Below are 11,084 nucleotides of genomic sequence, written 5' to 3'. Positions count from 1 at the left end.
TTTTGTAAAATTGGAGAACTGCACGCGTATCTTAAAATCCGGAGCTTCAAGACATATTTTTGTGTTGCATCTCAACAACCACGCTTTCCTTTGATTATATTCGCTCAAATTGTATCCTCCCGCACATAGTATTGTCACGGTATAATTCCTGCTTGTCTTTTTTTTTTGGTGACTATGACAGATGAAAACGGAAACTGTCTGGATCTCACTGCTGGTGAAGGTGGATCAGTTGCTGTTGGGTTCGAGTCAGACGTGTCAAGTGCGGTTTTCACTTTATGTACAATCATCTGTCCGTGACAGACATGCAGGAATATAGTACAAAAATCAACTTTAAAGTTGCAAATCAAGTAGGTTATTACAATCACAAGAACGCTAGAATGCAATAAAAATTTTGTCGAAATCTAGAACGCTTCTGTAAATAAAAGACTTCTTTTCTTTAAAAATAGCTCTTAAGGATGTTTTTTCTAATGTAAAGAATGTTTTCATACTCTGTGAGCTTAAAGAACATTTGTTTCCAAGACAAACCAGAGAAGAAAAAACATAGATCACCGAACTCGTTTTAATTTTATAGGGCATTTTCTTCACCCACTGCTTAAGCATTTCTGAAATTTTGTAAAATTAGAAAAATGGTGGTACTTTATAAAACATATAATATCCCACTTAATGTTATAGGGATTTCAAGTGTTACAGGTTAATATGAATACAAGGTGGTGTCAGTATTATATAAGCATAAATGTCACTAACAATTCCCTTTCATTTTCACATATTGACATAATTACCCCACACACTTTATTGTCAATGGAAAAAAACGTATTTAGGTCTACAAAAAAAATTCTGACGATAAGATTTTCAAAATATTTGCAGCTTCCATGTTCCACAAAAATGCTTCAAATTGGAAAGAAAAAAAGTTGGGGTCACCGTGCATCTAACAGATTTATTAAGAAAAAACTGTTGAAAATTGGTGAATTTTGATGTTCTTTTTGTTTTAACATATGTTTTCTAGATAATATAATGTGCTATCTTGAAAACTTTTATTTCAATTATTGCTCATCATTATATGTATCTGTCAGGAAAATTTCAAAACCAAACCTAATCTACTTTAATAGATATTTGACATTACCTACCCCTACCCCATTGTAAATCTTACATCAATACCAGCCAAAAATAAGGGTGACAAATTTTTTTTCGCAAACAGTAGAATCTGTTTGCTTAAATGGTACATTATTAGCCATATTTTAATTATGTATGATTAATTTTTGGCAAAACTTTTGTTAGAAAGCACTATTCGGAGAAACATTTTTCAAAATGGCGGATATCCTGAAAAAAAACACGCTCGTACATCCTTAAGTACTGAATGCAATATCATGAATATCCGAAAGAGACAATATTCAGTCAAAAGAATGGTTTAGGAACATTTTTTCCGTTTTTCCTACCATTTTCATCAGTGCGAGAAAACTCCGTACTACACATCATTTTCAAATACCTCCCACACAATGCGTCGAAAATTTCGCTTTTTTTATTTGACCGACCCATATGATTAGAAGATATAATGTGCAAACGAGATTTCTACCAGACAGATTAGCTGATTATTGAGAAAAATTTGGAAACTAAAATTTAGAAATTCTATCCGCAGTAATAATGTCTTTTTGGTCTCATTTGTCAGGCCGTCATTAACAAACGAAGGCATTGATAAATATGCTCATGCATGGAAACAGAAAGTTGGACTATCTTTGGTGGAACATTTACATTTGATACAAAGTGAAGACAAACCGATTTTCCTTGTTGACAACTCCTCCGAAACGGTTGGTTTGAATCGGAAAATCGACGTCATGTTTTGCCGTACTGTTTTGGTCAGTATTTGCCCACGACTTCGCCACTGTGAACATCGTTTATCACTATAATTCTGAATTAGTAATCTAAAGGCTCTTCTGTGACAAGGTATATCATTACCTGTTTTTCCGGAGATGTAATTTGTAAACCCTCTTGTGTATAGCCATTTCCGACTGTCATTTGTCAAAACTCCAATAGGCTATGCCTGTATTTTTCTGAGACACACCACATATTTAATGTTCATAGTTTACAACGATTTCCTCTGTGGTGTATAATTTAGGTCGCAAGTCTGCTTCGCTTGTGCGCGCACATTCCGAAATACACGTGCACGTATAGAAATATGCGTTCAGTCTTAGATATATACGTCCATATGTATATGCTTATACGTGCACGCCGCGTTAATATGAAGCTAACGCTTATATGCTCTGCTGACTACACTAATCAAGAACCAGAAAAATATCGACTTAGTAGATTATCTCTGCTGTCTTTCGCCAAATTGAACTACAGGAACCGAGTTACAACGCGCTTAAAATTTTATGCTGTTTCTCTGTACACTTTATTTCTTGTTACGTGACTTTGCCAAGCAGAATTTCATCCAGAAGACCTGGTAAAATGTATGTTAAAATAGATTGTAATCAGTTGCACTTGAATTTTAAAGGGTCATATTAATTTTGCTTGTAGTATAGCTACCACAGTTTTAGGTATGAACAAAAGATATAATAATTTCTTGTTAAATCCTATTTCCAATATGTTTTGTGAACATAAGTCAAATGTTGTAATATCTGATTCACATAGTAGAAAGTATTGTTCAATCTATTGCTTTTGATTACCTCCCTTTATGACCCTAACCGTACACGTTCGTGTGCATTTGATTTTGTTTTCTAACCATATAATTATGCAAAATCATGCTCACACTTCATTTGAAGACCTTTTCTAAACATAAAATTAAAAGCCTTATTGGACATTATAATGTAAACACTACGAAAACTGGTTATATAAAACTGCTATCAGAATATTTAAAACTTGGTTTATCAAATTTAACTTTTTGTGCTAAAGGGATTTAATTACTTTCAAATTGTAATTATGGTAAAAGTTTGTGTATAAGATTCAGTGTCATCCGCTTATCCATAACAAAATGATATTCAGTGCGAATTATAGTCAATGAAAATATAGGTATTCTGTATGATATTCAGGAATGTGCAGGAAAAGATACCACCTTTTATTTATACAACTTGTCTAACCCTTCCTGTCAAAAACCGAATTTAAGGATAATTTAACATCTGACGAAAGAGTTCCGTGATGAAATTACAAAAATCGGACTCGAAAGGCAAACGACTGAAACTTATAATACACATGATTATCTAGCAGTAAAAAAACATAAAACGGCAAATGAAATTATGCACCTTTTGAGTGGTACACCTAGCTTTCACATCTTATTCTTGTGAATTTTCCAAAACAAAAGTAAGCCATGCATAGAACATAAACTTGATCAGTGCGTCTTTATTTTATAGAAAAAAAAAGCGGACGGGATTATGTGCCAGACGTAAGCATTGAGAGACAATACAATAAGGAAACAGTTACGGCTTTATCATGGTTATCAGGTAATGTATTTGTACAATTATATCATTCCTATAGAGAAATAATTGTTTTACGGATCTATCAGCCACTTATGCAATGACTCATTAGGGTTGCTGACTTCCTATCACATACCTCTAATCGGTGTTTGTTCGAGCTCATCATCTGAGAACACCACCGAACCTGCCTGGTTAATGTAACTTTTACGGGGTCAACGTTGACTCATTTAAATAATATAGGAAGGGTTTTAAGGTAAGATCTAAACTAGGAATATGTTCTTGGCAGGTCAAAAGTAAGTTTATATAGTTACGGCTTTATCATGGTTATCAGGTAATGTATTTGTACAATTATATCATTCCTATACAGAAATATTTGTTTTACGGATCTATCAGCCACTTATGCAATGACTCATTATGGTTGTTGACTTTCTATCAATAATTACCTCTAATCGGTGTTTTTTCGAGCTCGTCATGTAGGAAAGCCATCTAACTGACCTCGTTTAAGTAACCTTTACGGGGTAATTGTGACTCATTAAAATCGTATAGAAGGGGTTAAAGGTCAGATCTAAAATACGAATATGTTGCTGGCTACATACTACAGGAAAAATAATTTTTGATAATTCTGAACTTTGATAGGTGTTTTCAAAAAGTGATAACTACACACTTGGCTTATTTGTTTTACCCCGACAATAGCTGTAGGTACTTGCCTGATTAAGTTAAATAGTATAGGTTCTCTATCACTGATTGAATACAAGATATAATTTGATCATTAGTGGTACATGAAAATGTAAACTATTTTGTTTAATATGTTTAATGAAGAAAATGTTGATCAAGTGTGGAAACCGCACAATCATTTTAAAGATTTAACAACGTTTCACTAGCGCTTTACATTGAAATACATACAGTATATATTAAAAGATTTTTGTTATTAGTCATGTCAACAACGAAATGGTGTTCTTCCTTAATAAAACATCAGTAATACTCTGCAAACTTTTAAGAATTGTAACATTTTCCAGATCTGAACGGAAAACAGTCCTTAAACTTTTTTTGTTAAATATTTATATCAAATACGACAGTTTTCCGTTCAACCTTTGATTTGTATTTGTTTCAGAGTTAACAGAGGACTGGTGTTCGTTTTCTGTCTTCTGAAGGACTTCATGGAATTCGGTATCGTATTTGCGTTTGGAGCTTTCTTTGATGAGCTTCTGGGCACATTCCAGAAAGATCGCAGAACAACTGCAACTTTGCAATCACTTCTTGTTGGAGTAACTTTAAGTTTTGGTAAATACAGGACCTCACATGAGTATCTTTTCATATTGAATTAATCAAACGAGTTGAATAGAATAATATATTAAAAGGATCTTTCTTTGGAAGGACACAGATGTAAGAGTTTTTTATCACAAGTCTGCTTTTTCTGCCAAAAGATCGAAATTTCCTCTTTCTTTTAAATTCTACCAAAGCCTTCTATACTTGAAATGACATCAACGTAAAAATGGTACGTACGGAGGCACTCATCAGAGATAAAAAAAAACTATTAAACTACATGTTATAAAATGATAAGTAGTATCTCTGTTTTTTGCCAGTTAATAATTATGTTTAAACAATACTTATTGCCGAATTATTGTCCGCAAATTCATTTTATTGACGTTTTAATGTTAAAAGCATTGTTGTAGTAACTTTTCGTTGCAGGCAAGCATGGTCCATGTTAATCTAACCTGTTCTGCTAGTAATTTGCCTGGATGTGTTTAATGCTTCCAAAAGATATTCTTAAACATATAGAATTATGTGTGACAGCCGTTAAATTTCAATGTTCTTTGACTCAGTATTGTAATTATTTCTAGTCAATTTTGATCATGGAGTGTATGTACTTTTAAAACAGACTCCGCTTAAGTCCGTGCTAGGGGGGCATGAACGGTGTTGCACTTCCTTTACTTACTATGAACAAACCCAAACAAAAAAGCATAAAGATCCAACAGGAAGAACTATGTACAAGGCACGCAGCCTTCATAGGTGGGACAGTGGTCTAGTGGTAACACGCTTGACTGTGCTATACACCGGACACGTTAAAGAACCAGACTGTCTACTCATCTACACACAAAGAGCTAGGCTATGTTAGCCGGACAGGCCTGTACCTAAACAGGATTTCTCTCTTATCTGTTCTAGGGGCTTTATCTCATTCTGTCCCTCTGGTCAGATCGCTCTGTGTCTGTACTAGTAGAGGATGAATTTCGCGTCCTGTGTGTCTGCGTTTGCGCTATGTAAATAATGCATATACAAAAAATTGCAAAATATACTCGGTAAAGCAAGTAGACAACAATGACAAAAGAAACACTTTGGTTACAAAAGGCATTTTATTTAAAACACAATATTTTGAAATAACAAAACTTAATGAATTGTGTATGCATGTACACAATGCTTTAGAAGAAGGTACATCATCAAGAAAAACATACTGCAAGACGAAACAGACCAAAAGACAAATGACAATTCAGCGAAGTTCGAGAGGCGGTCATGGAGCCTTCCTGTTTCGTCACACACAACGAAAATGAAAGCGCAGCATTCAGCTATAAATGGGTTAAATACCAAACATGGAACGTGTCTCTTAAGCTCTTTTAATAACACGTTTAACACTTTTTAAATTTTACCGGTTAATTAGAAGCATTCCAGGACCCACCGTCTTCACAGTTTGGGAATAGCTTTTCAGTTAAAGTCAGTTTTCGAATTCCGAATTCCGAATTCGGATAGGAAAAAATCAGTCCATGTTTTGCATTAAATGTTAACGGTAGCACTATTGAAGAAGTGTTTGGTAACATACTGATTACGTTTATTGAAGTCATCAAGATGACCACAATCATAAGATCAGTCATTTAGTTCCGTTTTGCAGTTATAGAAATACATTGAAACGGGAACACATCAAACTGAGTCTGTCGTCAGTTTGCTTGAGGTTTTCTATGCTATCAGATAATCTTCTTTTAAATTTTTATATACTTCCAAATATATTAAGCTTTAACCTCATTTGTTTTAATCTGATAGGACTCGAAGTCCATTTGGTAACCTGAAAATGCAAATATTAAATAACATTCTCGAGTAACAGGTTTTTGTGATGGTCAGACGAAAGGGAGTTAAACTATCAAAAGTAAAGATAGTTAGTTTCCGCAGGTGCTATTTTGTTTTAACGACGTTATATTTCGTCGTTTCAGGTGTTGTCAGCGGAGCTCTCATCACTAAACTAGGGCTCCCATTGGTTACGCTTCTATCTTGTATACTCGTTCCACTTGGTTTTGGTGTCTCTTTCTTTGCTACCAGAATAGGGCATCTATACGTAAGCATCGGCATTGTATCAGGTATGATGTGACTAAAGCTTCTCCTTGACGAAGCACTGGTGTATGGCTAAAGCCGGGTAGGCTTTTTGAAAGCAGACCGCATCTGTTCATACGCATTTGTATGGTATCATGTATGTGCAGGAAGCAGTGACGTAAGACAAAATTTTCGGTGCTCTAACATCAGGGGCTTATGTGTCATGTGATCCGTGTCGCTTCAATTCTTCATTCAGTAATACCGGTATGTCAGAAAGAACTTCATGCAGTATACAGAGGTCCAACAAGAAAACTCAAATTTAAAATATGAAATTTTAACAAGATAATAATGTAAATACATATAAAATAAACATAGTGATTATTTAAGTCAAGTTGTCTTAGAAATTAAAATATAGCTTTATCCCATGCGTTACTCATATGTTTATTTAAATTTTCAGTTGTTAAAATACTGTGGACTCATTTTGTTCGCATGGAACGAATTTTCACGTAGCGCTAGGAACGATGAGTGAATTAAAGACCGCCTTGTCATTTGGAAGTTACTCAAATAAACGCACATATTAGATAACTCTAAAATGGAAGAGGTTAATGTAAATAAAGAGATAAATCATATATTTAGCAGTGTATCAAAGACTTCAATCAAACCGAGTCTGTTATTATGTTGCAGGGTTGCGATTTATTCACCCAAAAGACCATTTCACAGATTTTATTGACGACCGTGTCACAGCGGTAAAAATTTCTCCCATGTTATTATATCATCCGGTCCTTTTGATTGTTTATTTGTATTACAATAGAGTTCATCTTAAGCCGACGTTAGGGTGCGCGTTATCTCTCATGAACATACTCAGTCTGCTACATGTATTTCGTTGCTTAGATGCAAAGCTATGCTTAAAAAGGATCTTTTAGTATTTGTTTTTCTTATTATGGAATAGTAATATTTAATGTAATTTCAGGGGTTGGAATTTCAATGGGACATGTCAGTGCTGTTGTGATGGTTGGTAGAATTTTTACAGGCAAAAAGAGAGTTCTGCTTTTAGCTGTGCTGAGTGCTTCTTCCCCGTTATCTGGATTGGTCTACCCGTATTTTCTAAACTGGTTGATGACATTGTTTGATCTGAGTGAGACGTTTCTAATCCTTGGAGCTATTTATAGTAACACATTCCCATTGTTCATATTATGTTGGATGAATCGGAGCACACTTCAAGATGTTGAATTGTCTTCGAGGAATTCTAAAATTAAGACAAACTTAAAGGCTGAGGCACCATTCCCCACAATAAAACATAAAGGACATTTTATCATAAACAGTTTTCAAACATTGAGAGAAATGGTGAACACAACCTACCTTTTGTTACTTTTTGCCACCGCTATTTCAATTACTGGCATAAATGGATATTCGAGGATGATTCTTGATATTTGTAGATGGAAAGGTTTCAGTAAATCTCGGGGACTATTAACATTTGTCTTTTTCAACATCGCTAACACTGTCGCAAGACTTGTACCGGGTGTGCTTAGCGTGGATTCAATTCTTTTATTTACCCTATAATTTCCACTCTATCTGGTTGTGTCGGGCAGTTATTACTCTATAAAGGCCAGAGCTATGTTTTATATGTGTTAGGAACTTGTCTGTCTGGCTTTGCAATCGGCGGAGTTGTTTCTGCACAATTGATTCTTGTGTTGGAAACAGTACGTTCAGAATTTATCCCAGTAGGATCAGGACTACTTTTTACAATGACAGGTGTAATATCTGCTACAACAGGCCCGATATTTGGTAAGTTCAAGTTACGTTTATCATAAAAACGTAAAATTTGTATTGTGAAGATGTAGTGTTTTAGTCATCAATGCTTAAAAGGTACGTGACATAGTCGTTTCGTGTCTTTAAGATATACGCGTTCGCTATCACAATAACCTTGCCTATCTAGCACCTCAATTTATCTAAATCCTGCTTTACCTGACACAGTCACGAAGTCTCGACAGATTCGCTATTTGTGTAATATTTAAGAATAACCTGTTTTTACCGGAACCCGGCTTACCTATTATCAGGCATAGTTTTGTTGTCACAAGATGTATGTATGCCTACATTTTAAACATTATATTGTTTTTGCAGCACGCTGTTAACGTACCAGTTATGTCAGGCAAGCACGTGTTATATCGCTTTACAAAACTGTATTGAAATAACTTATCAGAATATACTTGAACTTTCTCAACGTTCAACAACTACAGGCTCGATGTTGTGAATAAAATTTAGATTTTAGCCAGAGATAGTATTAGGGTCTACACTGCGCCTAGCAACAGCACATCGCACGCTTATTCGAGTAAATTTAACGCCATGTAGCTAAAATGACTTGTAAATGGTGTACATTGAAACCATGTACATTCTTCTTAACGATGTCACCAAACTTGTACTTGGCTATGAATATGCTATATTCTTATTAAGATGTTGATACCGCTCCCTGGCTGTGTCATACAAAAGACTTGGAAAGTGATGCTAGTAGCTTCCTCGCTAAGCGCTAAAGCATTAATAGGATGATACCAGGACTGGTCAGCCACGTGTCAGTATAATGTTTCTGTGGCCACGTATCTACGGCATCATATTACAGTGAAGCAGCGTTATAATGTTGGATATTGTTTGATTATCGGTTACTATAAAATTGTCCCCCCATGTCCAATAAACAGCTCCAACCTTATATGATTATTAAGAATTAATCGGAGAGCAATTTGTACATCAGGGGTCTCCACTAGACCGTGTAGATGTGTGCACTGCAGTTGAAAGAAACAAATTTTCCTTGTGTGAATATAGAATAACAACAACAACAACAATAATAATAATAATAATAATGATAATAATAATAGTAGTAGTAGTAGTTGTAGTAGTAGTAGTAGTAGAAGTAGTAGTAGTAGTAGTTCATAATTGTAATAATTATAACAATTATAATAATAAACTACAGTGCAATGACACTCAGTAATGCGGTTTTATTGAAAAGAATATATGCATATATCATAATATGAGAAAGATAATTCTTACCATTATATTTATATAAAACTTTTACAAAAAAATGTAAAAATGATTCTATAACTATTGGAATATGAAATAATGGAATGAAATCTAATTATTGCGTTTCATCTACACTGAATTTCAATTTTCAATATTTGTAATATATTTTTAAAATAAAGTTTTTTATTATCATGCTTGAATAACAAATCTGCTTCTTTTAATAAAAAAGTGCCAATACATACAGTAATTTTAAAGTTGTCACATATTTATTAAATATAAGTTTGACAATAAAATATTTACACGGTTTCCTCTTCTCACTTACATTTCTAATGCTGACTAATCTGTATACATTTCAGGCAGCCTGAGAGACAATTCCGGTACTTACGAAAGCATTGTCCTTATAGTCAGTGTAATAGAGGCGATTGCAGCGATTTTCTTTGCCCTTGCTCTTGTCTACAGAAGAATTAATAATGCTAAAAAGCAAGCAAAGAAATCAACAGAAGATTCTATAGGATTCATAGGCACTCATTAATAGTAACACATGTTCATAGTTTAGTGATGTTTTGGGAGAATCGGGACAATCCTAATTTTGTTGATTTGTCTTCGGAGCACCTTTTTTAAGATAAGACAAACAAAGAAAATAAGGCACCCAGTACTGCAATAAGAAGCGAACAAAACGCTTGGAGTCAGCTCGGTTATGTTACCTTGTCATTCAGAAGCATAGAGGTCATTCAATCTTCAAGTGACAAGTAACATTACATCTCATGTACAGACTCGAGGTAGCTATGCTTATATGCCAGCAGTTTAGGTAGAGACAAACCATTTATATAAATCGCTGAAGCATATGTAAAATAGAAGTCTAGATATAGATCAGTGACTTTTTCATACCTCCTCTTGTCAGGGACAGATACATAGACATTTTCAAACTGACTATATATAATGTTTCGTTCATTTCTAAATATGTATTCAATATATTTTGTTGTGTTTTGCTTGCTTTCAAGATCATCCATACACAACGGCTTTCGTTTTTGTATATTAATTAAAGAGAAGAAACGTTTATTTTCATATAAACAACATTGGTGCAAGAATATGAAAGATGACACTTTCCTCGATAATGCACACGAGATCTGAAGTCATTTACAAAAACATGGAAAAAAATGCGTCGTCCTGAATGATTGTTCAAACGTGAAGAACAACATTTGAAAAATAACACTAAATTATGAACAAACTCAGTCAAACCGAGTCTACTATTATTTTACTTGGTTGCATTCTATGCTTTCAAAAGATCTTTTTACAGTTTCTATTACCTATCACAACAACAATTTTGAAGTGTCTGGTGGCGGCCGTAAAAAGTCTCCCTGTACTTGGATTCAGTCT

General features: G+C 34.3%; 1 protein-coding gene across 3 annotated transcripts; it reads left to right on the top strand.

Moving 5' to 3' along the window:
- Positions 1-937: 937 nt before the first annotated feature.
- On the top strand, positions 938-10,684 carry LOC123564707 (monocarboxylate transporter 13-like). Of its 3 annotated transcripts, XM_053537357.1 has the most exons (6): positions 2,805-2,856; positions 3,342-3,431; positions 4,516-4,685; positions 6,602-6,745; positions 7,669-8,483; positions 10,064-10,684. In XM_053537357.1, the coding sequence occupies exons 2-5, from the start codon at positions 3,421-3,423 to the stop codon at positions 8,256-8,258; spliced, it is 915 nt and encodes a 304-aa protein (XP_053393332.1). In that variant the 5' UTR covers positions 2,805-2,856; positions 3,342-3,420; the 3' UTR covers positions 8,259-8,483; positions 10,064-10,684. The 3 variants fall into 3 exon arrangements, 2 of the variants coding, with proteins under 2 accessions (XP_053393331.1, XP_053393332.1); XR_008369958.1 differs by having other exon boundaries at positions 938-3,431; positions 6,602-6,962; XM_053537356.1 differs by having other exon boundaries at positions 938-3,431.
- Positions 10,685-11,084: the final 400 nt, after the last annotated feature.

The sequence above is a fragment of the Mercenaria mercenaria genome, chromosome 2 (genome assembly GCF_021730395.1).
Source record: "Mercenaria mercenaria strain notata chromosome 2, MADL_Memer_1, whole genome shotgun sequence".
NCBI lineage: Eukaryota > Metazoa > Mollusca > Bivalvia > Venerida > Veneridae > Mercenaria > Mercenaria mercenaria.
Note: the sequence above shows the minus strand (reverse complement) of the source record. Positions and strands in the feature narration are given on the sequence as shown.